The 27,563-nt window shown below is 41.2% G+C and overlaps 2 protein-coding genes across 13 annotated transcripts in view; one reads left to right on the forward strand and one right to left on the reverse strand.

The window, feature by feature from the left end:
- The window catches only part of RIPOR3 (RIPOR family member 3), a 47,034-nt gene extending 33,113 nt beyond the window's left edge, over positions 1–13,921 (forward strand). For all 8 annotated transcript variants that reach the window (XM_072350545.1, XM_072350543.1, XM_072350544.1 and 5 more), the window contains 11 exons: positions 3,587–3,716; positions 4,492–5,070; positions 6,343–6,482; positions 7,102–7,234; positions 7,993–8,101; positions 8,844–9,005; positions 9,150–9,308; positions 10,319–10,521; positions 10,764–10,847; positions 11,695–11,785; positions 12,940–13,921. In XM_072350545.1, the coding sequence (XP_072206646.1) occupies positions 3,587–3,716; positions 4,492–5,070; positions 6,343–6,482; positions 7,102–7,234; positions 7,993–8,101; positions 8,844–9,005; positions 9,150–9,308; positions 10,319–10,521; positions 10,764–10,847; positions 11,695–11,785; positions 12,940–13,040 (1,891 nt within the window). In that variant the 3' untranslated portion in view covers positions 13,041–13,921. The remainder of the gene's footprint in view (positions 1–3,586; positions 3,717–4,491; positions 5,071–6,342; positions 6,483–7,101; positions 7,235–7,992; positions 8,102–8,843; positions 9,006–9,149; positions 9,309–10,318; positions 10,522–10,763; positions 10,848–11,694; positions 11,786–12,939) is intronic.
- Positions 13,922–14,881: 960 nt separating this feature from the next.
- Positions 14,882–27,563, reverse strand: part of PTPN1 (protein tyrosine phosphatase non-receptor type 1) — a 28,817-nt gene continuing 16,135 nt past the window's right edge. For 3 of the 5 annotated variants that reach the window (XM_072350445.1, XM_072350448.1, XM_072350447.1), the window contains 8 exons: positions 26,680–26,770; positions 25,075–25,175; positions 24,808–24,906; positions 23,369–23,506; positions 21,889–22,098; positions 21,059–21,220; positions 20,259–20,494; positions 14,882–18,360 (listed from right to left, as the gene is read on the reverse strand). In XM_072350445.1, the coding sequence (XP_072206546.1) occupies positions 18,153–18,360; positions 20,259–20,494; positions 21,059–21,220; positions 21,889–22,098; positions 23,369–23,506; positions 24,808–24,906; positions 25,075–25,175; positions 26,680–26,770 (1,245 nt within the window). In that variant the 3' untranslated portion in view covers positions 14,882–18,152. Of the gene's footprint in view, positions 18,361–20,258; positions 20,495–21,058; positions 21,221–21,888; positions 22,099–23,368; positions 23,507–24,807; positions 24,907–25,074; positions 25,176–26,235; positions 26,348–26,679; positions 26,771–27,563 lie in introns of those variants that run through there. The other 2 variants (XM_072350446.1, XM_072350449.1) reach the window with 2 other exon arrangements.

The following is a 27,563-nucleotide window of genomic DNA, read 5'->3' on the forward strand; positions in this document are numbered from 1 at the left end:
CTCCCCAGGAAGGTGGTTGAGTCACCATCCCTGGATGTGTATAAGAGCCGTTTGGATGTGATGCTCAGAGATATGATTTAGCAGAGGGTTGTTAGGGTACTATGGTTAGGCTGTGGTTGGACTTGATGATCTTTGACATCTTTTCCAACCTGGGTAATTCTATGATTCTATGATAACTTTGGACCAGCCAAGGTGAGTGCTGCTATGGCATTTGGAAGTGCTCACCCAGCTTTTTAGAGTTGGCAGCATCTGAGCTGGGAGCGGGGCTAGTGGTGATTCACTTTCTTTGGGTGTTAATCCCTACTTGGAAATTTTTCTCTCTGTGAGAATATTCCAGCTGTGTGTCTCTGCTGCGTTTAAGTGTTGAGAAATGCCTTGGTACTCTACCAAGTAGATTCTCCAGAGCACTTCTGCATAGAACTGGCAGACTTCTCCACTTCAACAGCCTGTTTGATGAAGGTCCTTACCGAAAAGAAGTTGGATGATGGTAATTGAGGGTATTTCTATTTTAAGAGAGCACTCAAAGTAATGGCTGTTTCTTTTGTGTAAGAATAACTAAACAAATCTGTCTGCTACCCCCAAACATCCCTGAAAAGCCAGCTTTCAAAATGGACCTTTCAAAATTGAAATGTACTTCACTCTTCTACTTCTAAATGTGTATTTTCTTTAACTAGACTGCTAGTCTTTATGGCCTCTAATAAAAGCTCCTGCTCTTTTGTAGATCATGCCATAAGGAGCATGAATGAATTTTCAATTCAATTTTGGCAGAATACATTGGTTTGTTTGTTTGTTTTGCCAACCTAATCTGAAGTCTGAGTTCTCAATCATGAATGACAGAAAGAAAGCTTGTATTCTTTTCTCAAAACTTCAGCTAGTGCCCTGTGCTGGAATCTAAAGGTTCCTGCTACCCAGAGTAACTCCTCTAATTTCAGCCTGCTTTGGATCTATGCTGGCCTGGTTCACAAGGATTCCTGGAGCAGGAGGAAAGCAAAACTTTAAAGGAAAATAAAAAAAGGAAATATGACTTTATTTTGTTGGAGGTGGTTTTTTACATCCTTACTGCCAGTCTTTCTCATATGGATAAAAGCTTTTGTGAAATAAATACTCACCTGGGTATCCTTAGGCAGCAGTCCAATATATTGCTGTGCTTTCAAGGCAAATGATGTTTCAAAGCATGTCCTGTAGCAAGCTGCACTACCCTTAACATTTGTGCTCATTATGCTTCGATGAACTGCAGAAAACAAACTATGCTCACTCTGTTAAAAGTGCATTGTTGTTTCCACATATGTTCAATAAGGAGGGAATAAAATGAATGTTGTGTTCTGTTAATAAGTAAACTTAATCCATTCAACCACAACTATTGTGGATGCAGGCTCACATTAATCCAAGCAGGCTTAATAATGGAATTCAGATGCATCTATCCACAGAGTGCCTTTCTGGCCCTGCAGATATTTAACACACAGGATGGGTGGACAGAGATTCATTAGGGTATTGTCCTGGCAGTGAGAGAAAGGAATTCAAAACCTCTGGAGATGAAGAGAGAGTTGTGTTCAACTCTTTAATGTTTTGTCTGATTACTTGCATTTGTCTAAAAATGTAATTCGAGGGTAGTCCTCCTTATGCAACTGGTAAAGAAATGTGGAAGGATGATAAAATAGTGGAAATACCAAGTGTTTCATCATTCCCCAGTTTAGGAGTTTTGATAACATATTATCATATGTGTATACATATACATACTGTGCATGTATAACATGGACAGCAGGGTGACAGTGAGCCAGCAGTGTGCCACAAAGATGACTGAGGGAGTGGAACATCTCCCTTACAGGGTAAGGCTGATGGTGCTGCGTCTCTTTATCTTGGAGGAGTCTGAGAGGTGATGTCAGTAATGTTTATAAATGCGTAAGGGGTGAATGTTAGGAGGATGGAGGCAGGCACTTCACAGTGACATCCAGTGATAGAACAAGAGGCAGTGGGTGCAAGCTGGAACATAGGAGGTTCCACATAAATATGAAAAAAAACTACTTCATGGTAGGGGTAACAGAACGCTGGAACAGGCTGCCCAGAGAGTAGGGGTCTCCTTCTCTGGTGACATCAAAAATCCACCTGGACACGTTCCTGTGTGACCTAGGGATTGGACTTAGATCACTTCCAGTCCCTGACATTCTGTGATTCTGTGTAATTTCAGGAAGTGTTTAGACAAGATAAGTAATCTTAGTCATCTGCTAATGACTATTAATGGCAATAGTCTGCTTGCAGTGTCTGGTATATGACATGTCTAAACTTTGATTTGCCTTTAAATTGAGTATGTGTCTGGGGGAGGACCTATTCTAGTCACTCTCTTTCCTGGGCTTTTCTGTTCTGACTTCTGAAAATGTCAAGATGTTGGGTGAGATGGGTTCTTAGATCTGTCCCAATATGCTGCTTTGTTTGCTAAATGAATGTGGAACAAGATGATAGATCATAATTACAGAGTTTAAAAGCAAGAGATTGTAGATGCTCTAAGAGCAGACTTCATTGTTTCCTGTGTTCATTCACCCTTCTTTTCACTCTCTACTCTCTACTTGCTCTCCTGCATTATCAGTGGGCTTCTCTGGAGGGCGCCTGTGTTTTGCTATAGGGTTCTAGTAACTGTCAAAAGCGCAGTTATGTATACTTTATTATTCTTATCCCTTTCCTACTAAGTGTCACTTTGCATTACTATATTGCTGTATTAAAAGCTAAAAATGAAAAATCTGAGGAAACGATCCCTGTGTCTCTTCTTAAGAAATGTTGTGGATGGAAGCAATTTTCTTGCATCAGTAAACGTAGCAGGCTTTGATTGATAGGCTCTTTCTGTCAGAAACCAGATTTATTTTCTGCATATTGAGACAATACAGATGGTGGTTAACATGAATCCATGGAATTGGGCAGTTTGATGAACCTCAGCTGGGTGATACTGGTTGATTTAGCCAATTAACCTGTATTAGGCTGCCTCATGGAATGGTATCTCCATGCTGAGAAAGACAGTGGTGCATTGCACTGAAGGATGGTGTCAGTGTGTGTGACATGAGAAGCTGGAGAGGAGTGGAACTATGCCCTTCAGCTGTTGTTAGAGAGCAGAAGTTCATTTCATATAATCAGACAGTCCTCAATAGTGTCTGGATGGTTTCAGTCTTAATGTAGTTCTGTATTGTACAGCTAAATGCAACTATCCTCTAGTGCTAATTGTGCTTCCTTTCTGTCTGATGTGGTGTGTGTGTCTATCAGAAAGCATTCTGTGCTGCACTGGTGTCTATGTAGGAACCTGCGGCAGGACAGAGAACTCATCAGGCTTTGTGGTCTGTTGGACTTGTCTTCCAAAGACTGTGGCACAGGTCTCTGTCTAAAGGGTGTTTTGATTTTTTATATGACACACAGTATTTTTGCCTATTTATTTTTCAGCTGATACGATCAGCTGGTCAGAGAGGAAGTTCATCTTTCTTTCCTATTATTCTCTCTGTTGTTTACTAAATGTCACAGTTCCAATTCTAACAGCTGTTCCTGTTGCTAAGCATAGCTGTACTTTCTGGTCTTACTGACAGGTTGGTCTTTGTGTCTTCTGCTACAGCCCCTTTGATGCAGAGAACCTGTTCTTGTCACCTGGAACTACTGCCAAGTTTTCTGTGGGTAGCAGGAAGAGCTCTTTATACAACTGGACCCCACCTAATACTCCCAGCTTCAGAGAGAAGTACTACCCAGTAAGTATGCAGAAGGCAGCAAAATGCAGAGCATAGACCTGGAACCTCTGATGTGTAGATTTGATTAGGCTATTGAAGATCAGAAATGTGAAAACATGCCATTCCAGAGTGGGTTATTTTTATTTTTACTCTATTACTTGGAACTTCATTTTAGATTTTGTAAAACATATTAAATCACTGTGAAATATTTCTCTTGGCAGTCAGAATGGTAGGGATGTGGGCACGTGTTCTAATCCTCAGTGTTGGGAATTGCACTGGGAGCCAGTCTCAGTAGCTTTAGTGCAGAACATTGTCTTTGAATTGCTGTGTAAAACAAACCGCTTTCTTCCCCAGCTCTGTTTTTTGCCAGGTGTACTCCCAAGGGAGCAGAGAAAACCTTTCCACGCTTTTAGGAGGGTTTTAATGTAATGGTTATACTAAATATTCCTGTCAGTTCTACCATAGATCTTATATACTGATAACACCTTGTATGCATTCTCTTAGTATCAGGTCATTTGAACTTGATCTTAGTAGTCTCATTCCAACAGAACTCTTCCATTCTTCCTCATGTAATTTATTCAGTAGGCTCTTACCACTTTATTCTGGTTGTTTCCCCTGTCCACAGAGGAACCAGCACGGTTCCTCTGTGCAGAACAGCTGAAGAACAGCTGAGTGGTTTTTCATGAGTCTGAGTGCATGTGCTTTTAAGAACTGGAAACTGTGGTTCTTCATCCTGGGTGGCATGTCATGCTTTTCAGTTGTATATGTGCTTACTGCTTATAAAATCTGTTTGCAGTCTGTTTTTCAACAAAGACAGAACCAAGGGGATGTAAGTGGTGAAGCTCAGCCTCCTAGCATATTAAGTTACTTGGCTGCCTGTGATTTTGGTGTACACGAGAGGAGTAAATCTCACAGTCCTGCAGAGACAAGTGAAGGAGACTCGTTCAGCTCTGAGGATCAGAGAGGGACAGAATCCAGCATTACAGCTCCAGCTCTAGACAATAGGACGTTGCCATTGGTGATTATTCAAGAGACTTGTGCAGAAGAGCAGCATCCTCTTCCAGATCATGCAACTCTAGATATTCTGAAGAAGACTCCATGTGTGGACACATTTCCAAGTAGCCCGTCTAGTTTTCTGAGTCGTGGAAAAGGCGGTAGAAGTTTAAACCAGACCAGAAGTCACCATCTGACAGAACAAGAAAGCATTAGCCAGAAAAGCTTGAATGCTGCGAATGATGTAAAACTGGATGGATGTACAAATTCAATTGACAAGACTCTCCAAGAAGTGTTAAATTTGCTAAAATTCCATGATGTTGGTCAAGCCCAGCTGGAGAAATTGGAATACCAAGTTTTAACTCTGAGGGATAAATTAAAGGTATGGTAATATTTTAACACTGGTATGTGATGTAGTTTCCACTGTTATTCCTAAGAGATAAAAATGTTGTGACCCTGTAGTGGGTTTCACATCAGGTTATATCAATGGCATGTCCCTAAAAATTAAGTCTGGCCACCAGAGGTCAGGCACTAGTCAGAAAAGGCAGTCTCCAAAGCTAACTGCACAGTAGTACTGTGCTGCACCTCTCAGGGACAGCGGCCAAATGCTATGCAGAGGTCCATAATCTGGCAAAAGAAATTTAGAAACTGAAAGTAGTCAAAGTGGAAGCTCGTCTGGGTTAAACATAAACAGGATTGTGGGAGCAACGGTAATGGGAGGATGGTTGGACTAGAGGATCTCGTAAGTCCTTTCTAACCTTGTGATTCTGTGATTCTAGAATCTGGACTGTACGTCAGAGTCCCTGCATTTCGTTTTGTTTCTAATTTTCATGCCACACAAAATTTCTCATGATCACCTCGTTTTTGTAGGCAGTTCAATCTCTCTGTCAAGTGAATCTTTTAACTATTTGTTGCTGGAAACTTTTATTTAGAGGAAAGATCCTGGAGAAGAGTTTTCTGCAAGCATTGGGTTATGTTGTAAATTTCTTAGCGTCTTAATCTGTGGTCCAGTGCGTAGACTTGGGAGACAAGATGCTGTAGGACTTCATCTGGGATCTGAAGTAATAAATGACATTAACACCACCGCACTGACTTTCTACTTCAATACAACCACTTCAGTTATAGGAACTAAAAAAAGAACAAAACAAATGTTCCTAGAGCAGGTTTTTCAAGGGGGAGAATGTTAGTGGCCCCATGAAATCCGCCTCTGATGTAACTCCTTGGATGCTATTGTAGTTTAACTTGACAGGTAGCTAAGCACCACGCAGTCATTTGAAAGACAGCTCTGTCACAGCTGAAATTAAGACAGATGCTATGCTGTCCCGCAGCAGAGCTCAGTTTGCTACTTCTATATCTGAAACAGGAAATGTTACACTAATGGCAAGAGATACGGCTCTTGTACCAAACTTAAGAGATATGGAAATACAAAGAAGAATACAAACTAAAATGTTGAAGCAGGCTGTGAAATTAATTAGCAACTGTATTTTGGCATCAGTGGTGTACCAACAACTAACCCTCCTTATTTGTTAAGAATAAAATTAAAAAAAAAAAAGCAAATTTGTTTGTTATTAAGAGCAATTTGAAAAATCTATCAAGAAATTGTGTAAAATTATTTAATATCTACAAATAATATTTTCCCTTTGTTCTTCCAAAGCTAAGGACACTTCATCACAAACATTCATCTATGGAAAGTTTAATGGTGGAGACAGTGCTGGAAAGCTTTAACTTTTTAAATGCTGACTGTAGTGCTGATGAAGTTTCATTATTTGGAAGCATAAGAACAGCCAGTATCAGGTGGGTGTCTGTAGCACTTTGTTATGGGTGGCAAGGTAAAGGGGAAAGCAAAGCTGATCCATAACTCTTACTGATAGACTGTGTTTGGCTAAGTACAGATTGTACAGAGGTGCTAACAGTGTGAACATCCGAGAGAGAAACTATTTGTTTTAATATTCTGAGATTCGTAATTCAGAGTGCCAGACTGAAATAGCAGGAAGCTTGAACTGAACATATGAAAACCACTGGAGAATGACACCCTCGGCAGGTGATGGAATGCCTGATGTGCAGGAGTGCTACGAGCAGGGTTGTCTGGATAACCTTGAACAGTTGTCTCATGCCACACTTTCTTGGAAGCATTTTTCTATTGTTGATTCTCCAAAATAGATTTCTCTGGGATCAGTGGATCTGATATTACTATTGTGTAATTCATTTCTAGTTCTAGAAATAGCCCTCGTGTTTTCTAAGAAGTGTTATAAGTGCAATAAAAAATACTTTTGTGTCTTAAATGCCACCTGGTTTATGTTTCTGCAACTTGAGTTTGTAAAAGTGAAGGTTGTGCTCTAGTGAGAGTGTCTGTCTTCATCCTGATTTGGTAATATGAGGTCATGTTTTAATCCTTCTTTCCTCTTCTCAACAGCACGTACAATGACAACACATTTCAGTCCCTGAGCTGTGATATGAAAACAGAAACAAGAGATGTAACTACTGGTGATGACAAATTAGATGTACTTTTAATAACTCATCTGAAGCTGTGCAAAGCGCTTTTGCAGGTATGAAATAGCTGATGGGATTGTGAGGCGGTTGTTGTAGCTGTTGACTTTTGAGTACAGATACAAATAAATGTGTAGCTGGTTCTTTTTGAAAAGCAGAAAGATTCAGACTAGCACTTGAGTTCCAGCAGTGCAGCAGTGTATACGTGCATATGCAGAGAAGATGTCATGCAAATGTCATCCAAAACTGCTGCCTTTTTACAGCCTCTTGGTTTCCTTGAACTTGTGGTAACCAAAGCAGGCAGCAGGAGGCTGGTTTGGGTTGAATTTTGTGTCAACAACAAGTGATCCATTTTTTTTTCATTGTGTATGAAGAAAGCCGTACATCTAGGAAGAAACTGGTGGCTCTCGGGGAAAAAAAAACAAACAACAGAGTATGTCTCTCTCCTTGAGACCTTGGCCACGAACTAAGTCAGTTACAGTGCTCAAAGCACAATTTTGTCCTCTGCTTGGCATGGCCTGCAGAGCACAGTGTAACTGTTGGTACTGATCTGCTTCACAGTTGTCGGCGGATGAGGCAGACGTGAATTTCAAATGCTGGACAGCCTGTTCCAGTAGAATGTCACTTTATCTCATTCTGCTCTGCAGCTTTGTGCTCAGAAATGAGGCCGTGGTGTGATGAGAGAAGAGGCTGTTGGAGAGAATCTGGTGTTTTCTCAAAGACTTTAGATATGTGCTTCTATGAAACAAATACTCATTCATCTTGAGCTTGATGCTGCCTTTGTTTCAACCACTGAGAGTAGCATGTTGCATTTCAGAAACTGAGGTCACCAAATGTAGCCCAGATTATCCAAGAGAATGTTTTGGAAGAAGTGTCAGAGCAGTTGCGAGTCCTGGGGGATGTCATGGATATGTCTGCTGAAGAAAGTGAGTAAATGCGTATTGCCAGGGCATACCGGTATGTGAGAGGTTCAGGGGGAAACTGAGCTTTCCCAGACGTGTCAGAGTTTCATTTTAAATTCTTTACAGATATTCGCAGAATTTAAAAAGCTCTTACAGATAATTTCTCATTTTTTATTTTTTATTTGAGAAAACAAACATCGTGATTTGTTTTCCTTTTGTAAGGAAATATTAAAAAATTGTGTAATTTTGTATAATTATATAAATGTATATGTATGTATTTGTATATACATACATATACGTATATGTATGTATATATACATATATGTGTGTGTATATATGTGTTTTGTATAATTATATTAAAAAAAAGAAGTCTGGCTCATGAAATAACTGAACCGTGTGGTGTGTCTTAGAAACAGGGATGTGTGGCAGGCAGTGGAATTTGCAGTCAAAGAGCAGCAAGATTGGAAACTTGACTCTGATGATAGGGAAGAATGAATGATGATCCGACGGGCAGTAGGGCTTTGCTAAGGCATCTCATTCAGGTCTCCTAATGACAATTGGAGGCTGCAGTCCAAGCTTGCTGAAATGGGTGCTCACAGACATTAAAATACTGGCAGCAAGCCTCCTGCTTTGAACAAAGCCATCTATATAATGCAATTTCAGTTCATGCAAATGCTTATCTAGATATGCCATCTGGTGCCTAATTTCTCACGTAAAATTCAAAATCTGCTAACGCTCACTAACTTCCTAAAATATGATTTTTCAGTTATTCAGAAGAGTAAAAAGAAGAAGCACTATCTGAAGATCTGGAGTGATGTTGCAGACCCTGGCAGTATCCTGTTTGCTTCAGCAGAAAGATTCTGCCAAGTACTGAAGTACACGTTGGCACACAAGGTGAAGGAAAAGTACCCTGGCCAATTAGAAGCAGGTACTGCTCTGTTCCTTGATCCAAAGGCCGTGTCAGTTGAATCTGACCACAAGAATGAAAGTATCCTTATGCCTTTAAGAACATCTTGTTTTGGCAGCTCTGCAGCATTTCCTCTGTTCATTTGTTCTTTTCTGTTACTTTCAGTTTTACGAAGATTGCTAGAGCAGATCGTCACCTGCGATGGCTTGCTGCCCTCTGCATGTCTCCAAACAGAACCAGTTACTTTATTCCAATTTTATAGCTACCTGGAGAAACACCAGGTTACCAGCCTGGAGAAACACATAGGAAGACTTGCTAAAGAAGGTAATGATGGCACTTGGCACAGGTTACTGGTGCAGATCAACTTTGAGAGCAGAGAACAGTCCAGCATTGCGCTGCCAATTTGTTTTAATGCAATTTTAGCACGAATAGGACAGAGTTGCTTGACATCTGACCGGGTAGAAACAAAACAGAAGTGCGAAAGAAAAGTTCATCAAGTGTCAAAAAAAAAAAAAAAAGGGTTCTGAGATATACTGAAATTTAAACAGAAACTGATTCAGCAACAATCTACATCTAGATTAAAGGACTGGGTAACTTCCTGTAGCTTTGTGTGACTGCATCTGCAGCAACGACACAGGTAATAGCCATAACATTTCAGAGGTTACTAACACATGAGTTTGCAGAGGCAGCCAGTGTCTTGCTGAACATAGTCCAGCATGAAAGCATTGAAACTTTGTGTTAGAAAATTATTTTCAAAATGATCCTGATCTTGGCAGCATCTTTAGTCTTATTTTGATGGAAATGATTTATCTGTTGGGAGACTGAGGACCTGTGCATCAGTAGTGAAAAAGATCTGTAATATTCTTCAAATTCAAATTGCCAATCCAGTGCCTCATTGCTTTTTTCTGAAGAGAGGCATGTTTTTCTCATCAACTGATGCAGCTCGATCTTTCTGAACTGTTTAAAAGAAGTAAAATGCTCGATTGTCTCATCCTTATTTTAGGAATGTTCTGGTGGTTGTGATGTCCAAAGGTGCAGAGATGTCTTGCACTGCATGTTGTACCCAGTGCACCTGGGTCTGTTAAGGAGCAGGGCTTTGTTGCATGCTGTGAGCTAGAACTGTGGGATGGTAGTCACTGCTCATGGAACAATGAGAGGGAAAGAAGATAGGATTGTCAAAGGGGCAGTCATCCTGGTTTGCTCCCTGCCATCGTGCTCACTAACCATGTGAACAACTTCAGGTGGCTGAAGGAGGCAGAGTTAGAGAGGAGTTAGTCTTGTTGTGGAGATGTCTTCTTTTACCATGTGGTGATGCTAAGTCCTTTCACATGCAGTGATGCTAATTGAGGAACTGCAGTGCCCTGGACGGCTAAAGACCCTTAAAAAATTGAAAGGGAAGCGCCTGAATCGGCTCCAGCCTCTGCCGCAGTCTTTGCGGCTTCTTGGGATTTTACAGCTTGATGACAACCACCGCGTCAGCAGAGCAGCCACATCCTGCCTGTCCCGTGCAGCAGCAAACAAGAACTTCAGGGAAAAGGTTAAAACTTACTTCTCAGCTTTTCTAATTAGGTGCTGAAACGCATGCTATTTGTTTTGTCTTAAAATAGTACTGTTACCCTCTGTGCACTTCATTAATCTGAACTGAAACCACGTCAATGCTCAGGTGATTTTCTCTGTATCCTTTATTCAATTTCACAAAGATAAAACAAAGCTGATGGCAGTCTGAATTTGAGTGCTTGACTATACTGAAAGGTATGAAACTTTTCTTTTGTCTTTCAGGCTCTCCTTTTTTACACTGATGTTTTAGTTGGCTGTGATGCAAGACTTCAGCAAGCTGCGTGTTTGGCCCTTAAAAATCTCAGAGTAAGTATTTATAGCTCTACTTGTATCTTGCTGTGTCTGGCAAATTGCTTTTGAATCTGGTAGGGTTACTTTTTCATCTTCCTTTTGTCTGGAATTAATGAATTCTTTGCCTTCCAGAGTTCCAAAATATAACTGCTGTTGTTAAAAAGCAGCAGGTAGAAGGGGTGTCTCAGGTTAATCTGACAGGCATGGAAAACTGGTAGAATGGGTGCTTTTTAGTTTCTCCAGCATTGCCACAGCAGATAGTGCCTGTGCGAGGACATGGTATGAGGGAGAATGAGCAGCGGAGTTCCTTATGTATGGAGTCAGTTCTTACTCTTTAACTGTAGAAGTTACATCAGTTAATCTTATTTTAGTAATAGCTGACAGTAGTCAGAAAATAAAAACTATAAACAATTGTCTGAATAGATTTAGATCTATCTACCTGACAGCCACAAGTCTGTAATAAATTTGCACACAAAGGATTACTGATAGTAGTTTCTACAAACATAGCCATAAGACAGGCCTGACAAGTGAGTCTTACTCTCTAAGTCAGATCTAAGCAAGTGTTGCCATAGCACAACTTTTCAGAGAAGGTCCCGATTGTTTTATGCTAATTGAACAGTACTGCAGCAGTGTGCTGGGGACCAGAGTTTTAAAACGTTTTTATGTCTTAAAACAGGAGAGAAAGGATGAAACAAAAGTGATGTCATGCTCAGAAAAATTAAGTGCAAGCCAATACCGTAGGGGAGAAAAGAAAGATCACAGTCAGACACAAGAAGAAATGGGAGTTAGTTTGCATGTGTTTGCTTTGAAAAGTGCATCAGAAAGTTTGATGAAAGGCTACCATTGCATTTTTCTCAAACAGGGCATAGAGAGTATTGAGCAGGTTGCCCACCTGTGTCAGTCTGAAACAGAGGATGTAAGGAATGCAGCCAGGGAAACAACGCTGTCCTTTGGTAAGTCTTTATGCAACTTAAAATGCAGATTCTGAAAAACAGTGTGAAACAGTGCAAAGCCAGAGCAGGTCTGAAGCTCTGCTTGTGTTGTACAGCCTGAACACATTCTAGGCTCTGGAAATGTTTCATGAATGGCTGTTTCATACCATTAAGGGGCCACATACAATAACCAACTTTGTGCCACCAATAATGACCAAAGGCTTTTATTGCTGTATGTAGAACCCAACCAAGACTATTGTAGGATAAGGTGCTTCAAGAACCACTAAATTTTTTGAATGTGTGTTAGAGATAAGCACTTAAGTTGCTGACCGTGCTGCTGGAGTACTTATTAATGGTAGTACTGGCATCGGTGATTTTCCCCTTCTAGATTTTTACGATGCTGTTTGAACCTGAGGGGTTAAAATTATGCTGGTTATAGCTCTGTGACATTAGCTAAACTGAAGATCTTTTATGTATTGCAACAGCAGCAGAATACTTTGGCCCAGTGATCACCTGTAGCCACCTGCAAATGGACTGGCTCCTTGTATAGTTTCCTTATTCCTGTTCTACAAACTGCTCCTGTCTGAATACAGGAGAGCTATTTAAGTATAGACACAGTTGTTTTGCATGTGTTACTTCACCTGAATGCAGTGAATATACCATGGAGTTGAGCTGCTAATCAAATGTTGATGTTCCTTGCTCCTGGCTGGTATTTGTACTTCTACTGAAGGCAAAGGAGAATTGTCTAGGATAAGTACCTGAAAGGCTGAGCTGCTGGGGAGGATGCAGTTATCTGGGAGGTGGCTGTAATCTCCCTGCTCTGCTCTTCCTGAAAATACTCAGTCACGCTCAGTTCTGGGGATCTCCAGACTGCCTTCACAGAAATACTAAGAGCCACGTGCATTACAGAACACATTTTCCAGTCGTGATACTCCATGCTGTTAATCATGTGGAAATGTTTACAGAGGGCCTGATTATTTTTTAAATGCAGTTTTCTCCTGGTGACTTGGAGCAGGGTTTGGAGCACTGCTGCTTTACGGAGATTTGTCACTACTCAGAGTTCTTATTCGTTCTGTACAAAGTCGCAACAGAAGTATTTCTCACTATTGCTTTTGTCAGGTTATTTCTAACTGCTTTCTTTTCCTCAGTGTGAGATGTATTTTCTTTCTCCATAGGTGAAAAGGGACGACAAGCCTTTGAGAAAATGGACAGGATTTGCTGTGAATTAAGGGACGCTGTGCAGCAGGAGGCTGAAATTGAGATCACAGTATTTTAGTAGTGGAGTATAAGGAGATAAGTGGCTGTGAGGACAGTATGACTTATGGGTACCTGAGGGTTTAGATTTGTTGTTTATCAGTATTTTCTTTACTTACACCCTGCTATGTACATGCTGCCTACTGACTGTAGTTTTGTTTCCAAAGTGGGCGCCGTTTACAATCTGAATCTAAATCAAATAGACTGGAATCTACTTTTTTTTTTTCCTCCCACTTTCAGCATTGATAATCTGAAATGCTGAAGAAAGAAACAAACTGGAGTCTGTAAGAATGTCAAACCAGGCTGCAGTGTGAGTGAAGCCTTCATCTCACAGCGGTGCTCCAAGTCCATCTAGAACCTTGCTGACAACTGATTGTTTACATCAGCTGCCCTGTGAATAAGAAAATCTGGCAGCATTGCTTGGTGGTTTCTTTTCTTTGTAATGTGATGCTGCTGCAGAAGCAACAGCGCCTTGTTTCAAAAGCCATTTTCTTTTTGTTTGTTTTTTTGTATCAGTGCAACTTAGGGCAGGTTTGAGCAAGGACGGGCAAGAAACAAATAGTGTAAATCCTCTGCAGTTTACAAGGGAAGTTATTTATCATATTAGGCATGTACAAATCAGACTGCTGCGCGGGCAGAGCTGTGTAAGTTTTTTAGGAAAATAAGCATTTTATTCTTTTAGTCATAGGTCAAGATTTGTATAATCATGTGTCACTGCCAGGCTCCTTACCCTCCACTTATTGTAAGGGGAGGGTAACCACGATGTGAACCATGGCTTCAGGTAAAACACTTGAAAAGGCTTGTGTGTAAATATTTTATATATAACTCTTTTTCTATTCGGTATTTATTTGTTGGATTTCATACTTTCTGGACTTCTAATAAAACTTTTGAGACAAATCCTGCACGTCCTTCACGTGGGTGTATGGACAGTGATGGGGAGAGGTGCAAACGAACAGCGGTTGAGGTTCTGTGTACCAAGTCAGGGTGTGTGTCCAGTAAGTACATCACCCACTTGTTTCCTACCTGCTCTGCCAGATGCAGGCTTGTACAGGGCAGGCAGGCCGGGCTGCTGCTGTGCTGTCAGTATTGCCCTTGGAGCATCCTGAAACCCTGCAGCTCTTTACTCGTGAGCTCTGAACTACGATGTTCAGGTCATGCTGTTTCATAGCGAACTTTAACCACACTTAGAGGTGGCTGCTCATAGATTGTGTAACTCTCCTTTTAATGTATGTAACTCTGCTTTTCATTTATAGATTTATTTACAAGTGCAGGACAGGCGTGCTCTGCCTCGGTAAGTTCCCTGCTGCCCCGGCAGCTGCGGCCCACTCTTCCCCTTTGCTGGCAGGGTGCCGCGTGGAGCCCGAACCGGGTGGTAAGCGGGGAGGTGTGGGTGGGCACTGAGAGCGCAGCGCAACCACGGCTGCTTCAGCGCCGCATTGTGGAACTACTGGAAATTCTCTTTTCGAGCACTTCCCCGGTTGTAGCTTCCTTCAGAACCTAAATAGAATTACTTTAGCTCAGACAGCATGGAGGTGCGGTGATCCTGTAGTTCTTCCCTGGCTGAGGCACAGCAGAAACTCTTCACAAAGTTGTGACGAAGTCATTGTGTGCATTGCAGCAATTACTCACCCAACATACTTCAGTGTTAACTGCTTAAAACCAGCGACTTGGGAGGGGAGGATAAACATGGCAGGGAGAGGCACAGAACGGAACGGGGCAGCTCCTCTTCCTGGAGCTCTGACAGTAACACGTCAAACCCTTTCCAGGAAGAGAAATAAACACTGTTCAGAGCAGATCTGCGAGTAATTCAGAGCAGGCGCCGGTGGCTCTGGCAGCGAGGAAACACAGCGATGGGACTCAGGTGCGTTCTTTAAAAAAGGAGCTTTATTGTTACAACTAAAATGGGAACTGAAAACTTGTATGGGAAATTGAGAAAACTGTACAATTTTACTGTAACTTCTGAGGTCCTTGCAGTGGCTTACACAAAAGACAGGATACCTGAAAATGTATTATACCAAAACATTTAACTTTTTTGGTTTTTATTTTTTTAAAAAAGTTTATTCTATGGCGATCTGTAAAAAAAGAAAGACCTGATGCGTAAATATTTGCTTAAGGCAGATAGCAGAGCAGCTCACTAACTTTCTAACAAGTTTAACATGGATTTTTGTCCATTTTCCAAGAACAGGTTAACCAATACACCCACTTTGAAACGCTACGGTATATACACACTCACTACTAAGTACACATACAGGACACCAAAACAGAAATGTTTACAGTTCAGTATTACAAGCCCTGTCCACACCTCACTGGGACAGCTTAAGTTCTCCTGGATTTGGAACAGGTGACAGAAACAAGAAAAATAGGCAGAAAAGGGGGTGTCAGAACTTCTCTGCAGGAACTTACTCATACTGCAGTAATTTGTAAGCACAGTGCAACTGAATTATGCTGGAATCAAAGGGAGGATGCTTTACTTTCCTCTCCAGGCTAACACTTAAAACATCCCTTCTTGGGAGCAGTACAGTTTGTTTTCTGTTTGGCTTTTTTTTTTTTTTAAGGAGAATGACACCACTTAAGAGCCCGAGTTTGCAGATCAAAGCACAATAGGGCAGCCTTGCAAAAAAAAGCTCTGAAGGCAGCACAGAACATCACACCCTGAAGCCACCAACTCCCGCTTGCCACCCGTGAGCAGAGGTGAGGTGTGGATACGGCTTGCTACGCACTCTGGAATGTCTGCACTATACTCACTCAGCTGAAATGAACCATGCTAACAACCAGGTTATGCTGAATACAGAAATTTAATAGGAAGTCATGCCAGGTATCAGGCGGGTACATGTTAGTTATCTGATAAACACCAAGCCCATCTGTTGCTGAACGAAGATAGATACTTCCAGCAGCACCCTTTCAACCACAGCCACTTAATGATCAGTTCATGCAAATATAATTTGGGCACATCAGTAAGCAGAAATAGAACTTGCACCTTTCAAGCACGTGGTATTTAATCAGGACACTAGAAGACTTTACATGCATTCTAATACAAATGATGTATAAATGTTGCTTTAGAACAATGTTCTACCAGGTGATGGAGAGAACAATGGGGAGAAAGCAATCACACACTGTATCTTAAATACACAGATGAGCCATTATATATTACCATTTTTCTATACTCATTTTTCATGATTCCAGTAATACCACTAGGTATTGACTGGTTACAGCGTTCCTCTTTTCCAGTACTGGTCTGACCAACAGTCTCCCAGGTGAAGCATCCATTCCCAGTACTACCTGAGGATTTAGTATTGTACTTGTGAAAAGCCCTTGATGCAAGCTTAACAAAAGACAGAAGAGAAACAGCTCCCCTTCCCCACCTCCTTGTTCACTGAAGGAAAAGAACTCTGCAAAAATAAAACCTGGAGTGCAAAGAGACTTAAGTACTCCACAGTGATGTTTGCACTGAGAATGGTGGTTAAGTGCCATAAGGCATTTTAAAACAAAAGGAACTGATTTGCAGCACTGTTGCAGATCAGCCGACGTGGTTTAGTCTCATTCAGGACACCTTTTAGTAGTGAATTTTACTCTTCTGTTCCGTGACATCAGCAAGTGATTCTTTGCTGCTATTGTTTACATTGTAATAACTCAGTACTAATGTGAGGAGCAGCATTGACTAAGACTGCTCAGTGCAATGCAAGCTTCCAGTCACAGTTCTACCAGTGCACCCAAATCCTTATTTGCAAGCACTCGGATTATTCAAGTGCTGGGCTCCAGCTGAGCAGAACCCCCAACACAGCAGGGCACAGCACAAAACCACCCATCTCTTAGCGTACATTACTGAGGACAGCAACAACTGTGTCTGCAGTCTGTATCCACACACACCTCTGTATCCAGCAGTCACCGAACTGCGGATCTTCAAGCCAAACTACACCAGTATTTCAAATCTTTGCTTCAAAATAAGCAAAACACACAAAGCTTGCATCAAAAGCCAGCTGATACGTTCTGAGACCAACGTGTCTTCTGTTGTACTTTCTATGTCTTAAGGAAGCTGCCACAGGACTGACAGCTCTGGTTTTCTTGACATGCTTTCCTGCTCCTTACCTGCAGTGCCTCTGAGTACATCGCCTCCCGGCTGTGGCGGAAAGCACGCTATCCTTGGAGCAGGTGTAGAGTGAAACTGCATTTTACATTCCAAATGATGAGGTTTATGAACTGGTCCTTCTGAATGCCAACTGAACAGCTTCAAAATGCTGGTGGACATATTTTGGTTGAACTTTCTTTCCTGTTTCTTTCCCTCCCCTCAATTTCTCCTAACCCAGAATACAAATGTAAAAACAGCTTTACAAAGGATGGTGCAATGTAAATAGGTATATGTGCAAGTAGAGCGCAACAAAAGTCAATGAGAAGATACATTTCTTTTATATTAAAAAAAAAAAGAAAAGAAGAGCTGGACATGTTGACATACCCTGAGCAAATGCAGAAGCCTGTTTCTATAAACAACGTAAAACAATAAGCTCTTTCAGAAAAGTTTTGCCAAGATTAAATACATCAATACCACAGGCACTGCCCACAACTCAGTCTTTAACAGATGAAACAAGTTAAAAATCAAACCAAACCAAACCCCAAACCCACCCAACCGTAGCTGCCCCCGGCCCTTCCAAAAGGTTTACATTCTCCAGGTATGTGGGTTTATTTTTCTTTTCTTGGGAGCTCACTGATATAAGTGATGTATTTGGCTACAACACTTGGAGAGTACAAGCAAGTTTTGTTTGTGCCTGGCTTTTCTGAGACACAAAAGAAAAAGAACTGGCTTTTTAAAAAAGGCTAAGAACAACAATGTGTTGTAATTCTATTATTTAGTTAAAAAACAAAACAAAACAAAAAAACCAGACTATTTGGCATTTTTTCTGTTTACTCCTGAATATTTTAAGGCCCTGAGATCAGAATATCACGTTCTTGGGACCACAGGGCTAAGTAAAACCCTAGTGCATCAATTCTCTCTTTAAGCCCAAAGTTCTGGCCTTTCAACTTAAGATCTATCTCTGCGGAGATAAGGCTCACGTGCCTCAAGGAGCTTTCTTGTACAGAAGCTTATTACAAACCGATCAAATTGGTGTTTTTTGCGGGGTCAGTGGTGCTGGCATGTCCATCAGTGAAAACATACCCTGTAACAGAGATAAGCTCCTGCTGTGAGGAAGGTGAACATGCATATATTCACTAGAAACGGCTTCCAAGTTGTCATCATGTTCTCATCATCCTCTTCTACGCTTTCTGACTTCATCGACTCTTCTCTGTGTGCTGAGATGTGCAGGTTTTCACCAACAGTTCTCCTCCGAATTTCAGTGTCTTGACTAGTGCTTAAGGACAAATAAATAAATGTTCAGTACTGGATTTTCCCTTTAAAGAATGAGCTGACCTAACCTTAACCATCTCTTACTTCCACTGCTCATCCTAAGTCTGCTGTCTCTGCAGCCACTGAGACAAGAAAGGGCCAACCTGCATCCAGCTGAGAAGAAGGTTCTGAAATCAGCTGCTCAAAGAGTCAGAAAGTGCTGAAATTATGGTTTGTTTGTACTGTCGTAAGAGTGGCCAGGAGCACTGTGATGGCTTCTAATGATGGAACTGAAGATTTCTCCATCTTTAATACTCTTTAATGCGTTTTTTCTAGATAAAGACCTCCATCACGTTGATAGTATACTGACATACAGAGAGGCATATTAACTTTAACTTTCAGATCTGCTGCACTGCTACTTCCATCTGAATTTAGAAAGCAGAACATCAGCAAGCTGGGAGAACAAGTAGAGTGGTATCCAGCTGGGAGCTGCACTGCACAGGGTTTTCCTATACGTATGCTGGCAGCTGAAGTACAGAACTCAGCAACCTGTCATCCCAGACAACAGACTGCTGAGGCAGGAAAAAAGCCCAAGCTTAAGGCTTCTGTCTCCTCTTTGCTCACCATGTCCCACTGCTCCACTTCTTCCAGCCTCTTCCTGTCTTATCTTTTCATATCAATGGAGGATCATGAGGTTCCAACCCCCCATCAAAGGCAGCGCCACCAACCTCCAGATCTGGCACTAGCCCAGGTTGCCCAGGGCCCCATCCAACCTGGCCTTGAACACCTCCAGGGATGCAGCATCCGCAGCCTCTCTGGGCAGCTGTGGCAGCACCCCACAATGAGGTCTTCTCACAGCCTTCTCTTCCCAGGCTGAGCAAGCCCATCTTTGTTTGTGCCTATTCCTACTTCCAAGATTTTCTTTCTTTTTAGTAAAGGCGTTTGCAATTCGAGCATTTCACTTCTCAAATCTCCCCACCAAATTAGAAAATAAAATCCCAATTTAAATACTGTTTCCATTAAGCAGGCAAGGAACACCTTCATTGTATCTCTGCCTCCTGCAGAATTTGTTCTCAGCCTCTGTGCGCTGCTCTGTGAAATTAGGGGAGGTTTATTTTGAAGGAAGACTGCTGGGAATGTATACCACCAACCTCTAGTCTGCGGTCATTCACTCCCTCACTGGTCTGATTAAATAAAATACACCAGGTCTGCCAGCTGCACCTGATGAAAAAACTTCATGGTGCTGCAGAAAATACTAAAACTTGGCATTTTTATTCCAATATTTCCAGATATGAAGCTGAACGTTCCTTTTTAGAAGACCAGCTAATGGGGGAAAATCCAACTTTTCTTCGGTCGTCTCTGGTGTTTCAAGGCAGTCTTCAAAAATTACTTTAAAATGTTTCTTTTCTGTTGGCTGTTCTGAATAAATGAGTTAACATTGAGGCTGACTTCATCCAGCTCCACACCACTCGGATGAAGCAGGAGGGACATCTAGTGGCTAACAGGTCGCAGCCTGGGCTGCTCCACCCATCACACCTGACAATTGAGGTTGCAATGACAGGTAGAAAAGTTCTCTGTTCATGAGCCCCTTCTACTCCTTTCATCAAAAGCAGCTTTGCTTAGAATTAATTTCACATTTCTAAGTACAGCTCAAGCTGATCAGCCCAGCTCCCAGTTCCACCTCCAGTGAAAGAGCTCCTGTGTAACTCAATGTAACGTACACATCACATGTAAACTGAGACTAAGCCACCTTGTTCCACTGCCACTTCTCTCACTACAGCAGGATCTCAATTAAAAAAAAGCTGAAGAACTTTATGGAAAAGCATGCACAGCCTTTGTTTTGGAACAGCCGGCATCTGTTCGGGATTTTCCATATGAAATGCCATTTATGAACAAACTGAAATGGGAAACTAAAGGAGTTACCTGTCTGTGATCAGTGGCACAGATGAAAAAACTCTGCCATCTGGAACCATCTCTTCAGCAGTGCTGACTGAGGATCTGATCTCTTCCTCTACCACCTGATGCTTAGGAAAGAATTCTGCATGTTCGTGCATCTTTCCATTGTGCATTTCTGAGGTTCTCTTTGGTGGTCTGGGGGGAGGTGGGGTATGTTCAGGTGGTGGGTCCAGATCTTCATTGGAGAGCTCTTTCCACTGTTCCTTCAGGGAAGGAAATGCCTTGTTACGTTTTCCACTTTATGTAAACTACTGTAACTTTAAGTTGGTAGGGGTGTTACACTCTACCTTCTCATTTATTTTTAGCATGCCTGTTCATTTGCATTGGGGAAAAAAAGGGGGAAAAAAGAGACACAAAAATAACTGAAAATCTAAGCTATCTGCAGTACACTGAAGACATCAGCTCTAAAGGAAGAAATTTTAATCTACATCTGGAGATTTTAAATAGCATGAAATAGAACCTATGTTGCTAGTTCTGCTGTAAGAATATTGCAGTACTTAAATTTCTGCCTTATATGAAAGACATGGCAGATGCAGCCAATCTACACCCAAGTTAAGGTGCTGAAAAGTACACAGGCACCACCTATTACTCTACAGGACTACAGGAAGTGTTCTGAGGTCAGGCAGTAAAGTGTTGTATTTTAGTACTGCATAATATAAAAATGTATTGAAGCCAAAGGAATCTAAAGCTCATTTTGTTCTTGTGCTACAGTTAAAACACACGCTGCAGCTTACTATACGTCTGGTTCCGCAGTCAATGATACTCACTTGCACCGAAGCATCCCCCATAATGAATTTTGCCCCCTCGATTACAGCTAAGTAGGAGAAACGAAGCTGATCCGCCGTCTGTATCAGTCCCATTCTGTACTTCCTCATTTCTAGGAGAACTTGTTTAACATCCACAGAAGAAGGATCTTTCCGTTTGTCCATCTGAAGATAAAAAATTTGGAACATACTTAATACTCTGATGAGATTCAATACAATGACAGGCTTCATAGAACAGCTTTCTGACCATCCTACCTACCGCGGTATTAATACACTAAGAAAAAACACAGAAATGGAAAATTGCACTGGGTCTCCATAATCCTGCCTGCTTTCCCCCCTTTTTCTGGTCTTTCTTGTTTTGAAGATGCAATAAGTAAAATAACTTAAGAAATAGATACTCTGACCTAGGCCTGACTTCTGTGTATTACTTGATGTCACACAGTGAAGGAATAAGACCAAAATCTTCCCCTGCCTACATGGTAAAGTTGACTCTGTAAAAGGAAACATGTAGGTGTATTTTACACTGTTCTAGGATAGCTTACACTATTCTGTAACTAACACGTAATGTTTTTCTTAACCACACGGGTAAAGCCTATCCTTGCAAATCACTCTGAAAACTACAGTTTTCTTCCATGGATTCAAATGGTCATTTAAGAATGAGATCTATTTTAGTTTTAAAATGGAAGACTGTCTCAAACTAGAATATGAGTAAGATAAGAGAAATAACATGCAAGAACTCCACAGAAAACACCGCAGCTCTTCGTAGGCCTGAAGAAACCACCGTTCAAGGGAACTCTGCTGAAGCAGCGTATCATCTCAGCAGCAGTTCTTACCAGCAGAAGACACGTATCGACCAGACAGAAAGTTCCTGATCTCCCAATTCCTGCACTGCAGTGCACCACAACAGGTCCGTGCTCAGGGTTAAGTGAGCCAGATTCTCTCACTTTGAAGAGGAAATTGAGGAATGAAGCAGGAGACTCTGGGACTCCAAAGTCAGGCCACGTAGTATAATGAAAGTGCAGAATCTCTCTAGTTTCTTGCATCTGTAAAAGACAGTACTTATGAAGTCTTTCAGCTGGATACACAAGTTTGTAACTATTGGAATTACAGCTGCTTACAACAACGTTCAAATGAGCAAATACAATCCCTCACATGTTCATTTTCCTAGCAAATATTCTCCTACTCAAGAAACGCAGCTTCAGATGTCGGGTAGTTACATGGCTTCAAACATTAACTGTTCATAGCTGTAGGTCAGTTTCGGATTTGTGCCTATGGAAAAATGTTACAAGTAAATCTGGTTTATATGATATGCGGGAGAGCACTAGCTCAGCTCTGTGTGATAATCAGGCTGCACTGCTATTTCTTGGGCACTACAGCTTTAGAATAGTTGACTTAAATTCAAATGATAAAGTTCCATGTTCTGTGGGGACTTTCACATCTGCTCAGCTAAGAAACTCATTACAATTAATTATCCCTTTTTGTAAAAGACCCTCTGTTTTGAGCAAAGGAGACTGGTAAGTAAACTTACATATAGCCTACCTTATGCTCTTTTTCAGTATAGTTCAAACACTTGCACTACTGCTGTCCAGTTTGTAATGGCAGAATACTGTCTGAAGAGTTCTCAGAATGGCGGACAGCAAGCTACAGAATCCCCTTCCACTTTCTGCAGACAAAACACGCTCACAGGTTCCTCTGCACTTTATTCCCAATCTCAAAAATTTCTTCCGATACTCCAGACTCACTGGTGCTCACACCCTGTAGTTCTGAGGTACAGCCATCCAAAACATGCCAAGGGCAGACAGACCTCTTAGTACACCAAACAAACTGCAACAGCCAAATCCTTACTCTGCTGTCACTCAACCAATCAAGTTTGTATCTGCTTTCTCACATTTCCTGGCACAAGATGCTAACAGTGGAGCAAATATCAATTACCTTCCAGTACGGAGCAGTATGTGGGCAGAACAGAACTGTGGCTACAATGCCACAACATCCACACTCAGCACTGCTGGGAACCTCAGACATTATCTTCTATTACCCACATTCAGTGAAAGTGAACGGCAATATTCCTTGCCAGCCTCACTCAGGAACTTTCCATCAGGCGTTACTGCTCTGAATGACTGTTCTTGTCTTTCTTCTCTGTCAGAGCAATGCTCCAATACCAGACAACGTCAGAGAACCATCTGATACGGAATCATCAATTCCAGCACAAAATCTGCTGTATTTCACACCGGTCTTTTTCATAACCTTAGTAACAAGGTGGGTCTCACCTCAGACTGATTAAAGAACGTGACTGGTAGTAGCTTCTGTACTTACTGTAAGGTTTTCCAATTCTAGTTGTCGCACTGTGTAATATGATTTTATATCTTCTGATATCAAGGTGAGTTTCAAGTTTGTATCTTCAAAAAACATTTCCTTCTCTTCCTTCCGTGGCCAGTACTGCGCACACTTTATCTACAAACAAATGGCTGCCAGTTATGCATCGCTTATACTCATGCAAAAAGCAAATCTAACTAAAATTTTACTGATTTTATTACAAGGACAGATTTCAGTGTGAAAAGCACCAGTCTTCCCTTATGCTGCAGAACCACATCTTGGGTAATTTTTATTTTTGTATGAGTCAAATTACTTTGACCCCAACCGACTCATGAAGATACGTAAGGACTGGGGATAGCTTTGTGGCAGCAGAGCTCTTTTTTCTACATGGAAGCTGGAAGAGCGTGAAACAGGGCTGTACCTCTGTGGGATATAATCGAAATCACCAGAGGCATTATCTATTTTAGCTTGATCAGACTATTAGCAACAACCTAAAAATCTAGTAACTTCCTAAATATAAAAGCTGTAGAACATTATCAAAATGTGAATTTAAGTCTGTGCTGCATTTCATGCATTATCTTCACTGAAATATTTCCATTTCAAAAGAAGAGATGTTAACAAGAGCAGAACTGAAGCATCTTTATTCTGACTGCACTGTAACATTTCACTTATAATTGTGCATTTCTGTCAGTTTTCACAGCTGCTTTTCTTTCCAAATTCACACAGATGCCAAGCCCAGCTGAGGAGCACAGGATGGCAGCTGGTACTGTACAGCCAAAGCTCGGAACCCACAGATGTACAATTAATTCCATGCTTGACCCATGCAACCCCAGAAGGGCTGAGATGTTTCCTCTCAAGACAGCAGCTACTCCATGTGCAGGAGGAACCAAACCTTTTTATCTGTCAGGTTAGTTACTTAAAATAACCTCAGCTATTTGTTTACCTGTTTTTTCCCTTCATCGTCTGTCTGTCCTGTCTAATGTCAGACCGTGGAGGATAAACAGTATATGTTAAAGTGACGTTTAAAATCTGAGTTCTTACTGTGTGAAGGAAATGTGGAATCAGGGTGACCCTAAAGCCATTTCATATTGTTTCTGAATAATGTCCTTTGAAAGGCACAATTTGTATATGAGAAGAACTCTATTCAGATACTTAGGTTAGAAGCAGAGACCAAATCCTCATTTTTGCAGAGATGTGGTTTTAATGTCTTACTTCAGCCAAATTCAGCAGAAATTAAGACCTGCAGGTACAAACTGGATAGTTTTCTGACTTGAAGATTAATTCACCAGGTAGTCAATCCTAAGCACTACTCGTTAGATAAAATTACTTACAGCCACGTTTTTTCACCTCTACAACGGTTCTTTTATTTCTTTTTCTTTCTATTTAATTTAAAGCACAACATACAATGAGCACGTAGCTAAGACCAGATAAATACTCACGGATCCCTTTTCCATCACTCTGTTCAACATGACAACACCACGGCTTTTCTGTTCCCAAACCATCTCCCAGAAGTGACCACAAGTATTTGGCAAAGGTCCCTGCAGAGACAGAATAACCAGAAATGAAATTTTCTGTTAAAATCAGAGCAATGTTTCCCATTAAAAGTTACTGCCTTAGGCAGTAAATTCAGGCAAGTATCAAGCAACTTCTCAAACTGTAAAAACTCCAGTCATCCTATATTTCTATTGTCTGTACACAGCAATTACCTGCGTAAGGATGTAGCTCCTCTGGGCCTCTTCCATTTTTATTAAGCTAGCATTGATGTAGTCATTGTCACCTTGGTTGAGCTTAATTCGACTGTGATCAACTGCAGAATAAATAGAAAACACTGGTTAGAGTGCACAGAACGCAACACCTGCACAGCCTCATTAGATGTTAGGTTCAAGAAAGCTGAGTTTTCCTGAAGAATCAAAAGAGCTCAATCACAGAAGAGTTCTCTGGTATCCCCAGAGCTTCAAGAACCATGTAAGTACTATAAGAACTGCACCATCCCAGAGCAGTGAACGCAAGTCAAACTCCATCTTCTAGAAATACACTGCAAGAAAGAAGTATTTGCATCTGGCACTCACAGTGGTAAGGTGCAAACCAGATCACAATGATGCATTTTACAGTTACAAAGTTACTGGTTTTAAATAACTCTAGTCACACAACTGCTTATCTTCTGCAACTTGAACATTCAAAATCAGCTTGTTAAAGGTCTGACTGAACATACAATGAACAAACAAAGCAGATCTCTTACCCTACTTTTCCCCAGACAAGCACAAAGTAATGTCTAGAAATAATGATTAAAAATATAGAATTACAGTAAACGTAATGCTACTGCTCTTTTGTTAGGCTCCATTTGCTCTATATAGCAGAAAAAACACACACAGGAAAAAACCCACAAAGACAAGAATTTTCACACCTTACAAGAAAGGTGAACAGATAATAACTTTCAACCCCTAAATGTAAGAATCTGTTGGTACCACACATGTCGTTGAGCAGAATACAGGTAACTGCCCAAAGACAGACCCTACAGAGCCTCCGTATTTAAAGCAGGTCCCAGTGCTGCACCTTTAGGGTAACCTGACTGTTACTGTGTAGCGCAGAGAACCCAGTCAGCTCAGCAAAACAGTTACAAACTTTCTCTGGTGTCTGCAATAGCACCTCTAAGGTCAGCACACCAGGCACAGTGAAGTCTATTTATACGTGGTAGTCTTTGCACACAGGATCATGGAAGGAAAGACAGCCTGCAATACTGAACAGCACTGTTGCTGCAGTGCCTTGCACAGAGGACACATGCTCAAAGACTGAAGTCTCACCAGAATTCACCAGAACATGCAACGACAATCACTTCAGAAGCACAGGTCTCACACTAAGATTACCACCTCTGCAAACTTCCTTTTCTCTGTCTCAGATAGTTCAGGATTTATCTCCAGTGGTCATGCTCTTTATGCAAGACTTCTCCATCTTCCAATAGCCACAATTATGCTATATTGACTAAAAGGATGCTCTAGTAAGTGTACTGCAATAGAAAGGATATTTTTTACTTTTGTTAATACTTCACCGTTCTTCCCTAACATGAGGGAAAACAAGTTCCATTCTTCAGTTTTCTACCCACAAACACAGAATTACTGTATGTTGCTACACTACAATCCTATAAATACAATGGCATCCTCTGCCATCAATCTCATAACTTTATATATTAACAGAAATAAAGATCTGGGATCTGCAACTAACAGAAGTCTTAATCTTACACAGAGCATTTAGCTGCCTGAAATCATTAGAGGTCAATTGTCTGTTACAAACAATGGAAAAGCAAGTATACTTACAGGGGCTGACATCTCTGTACCTATTTCTGTTTTTGTTTCTGGGATGTTTGGCCACTTTACATGGAAAATCACTGGCTTCGTGCCTGATGTCCTGAAAGAAAACAATCAAAAAAGAGGTTTAGTATATGAATTCATTCAATATTGTCCTACCATTAGCTATTTGAAGACAAATAGCCATTGCAGTGCAATGTAAGCAGTGCTTCTGACACTACAGTCAGCTAGTTGTAGGCACGGAAATAACCTCCCCGAGAACGTGAACTGGGCACGGTCGTGTTATTAAATCATATAAACACTTGGGAAAGTGTACTGGTTTCTTCTGTGCCCGTGTTCATTCCAGTTAGCAGGTATTACTGATTGCTTCTCACCACCAGTTAGCTTCAGCATGCTTAATAGAAACTGAAGAATTATTAAAGTAAATCCTCCTGTTCTTTATCATGCCCACCTCATCATGGGAGGTAACCAAATACTAAACGCTCGGCTAAACTTGTGCATTCAAACAGCTCCTGAAATTGGGGTAAGTACCTTCAGAAGCAAGAAAGTAACAGTCTTGTACCATGTGCCAGTTTCAATAGCATTGTGTTTATTTTGCACGCTGTCAAAAGGAGTACATTACTGTATTCTGCAAAACTCAATTGTTCAGATTGCCAAATTGCTTCAATGTCATTATCTGCCATGAGTAAAAACGTTTTTCTATTCTGATTTTTCTGAAGGTTGCAGTAGAGCTGGGGTAACCAGAGATTCATCGCTCATGCGGAGCATCGGACTGACTCTGCTACTTGGTTAAAGGATTACACGAGACTTCTCAGATTTCAGTAAGTTCAAAATACAGTTTGTTCTTGAAAGATATGACCCATAACAGAAGAAGTTCAGAGTAGTTGGCAGTA

The sequence above is a fragment of the Excalfactoria chinensis genome, chromosome 15, assembly GCF_039878825.1.
Source record: "Excalfactoria chinensis isolate bCotChi1 chromosome 15, bCotChi1.hap2, whole genome shotgun sequence".
Classification (NCBI taxonomy): Eukaryota; Metazoa; Chordata; class Aves; order Galliformes; family Phasianidae; genus Excalfactoria; species Excalfactoria chinensis.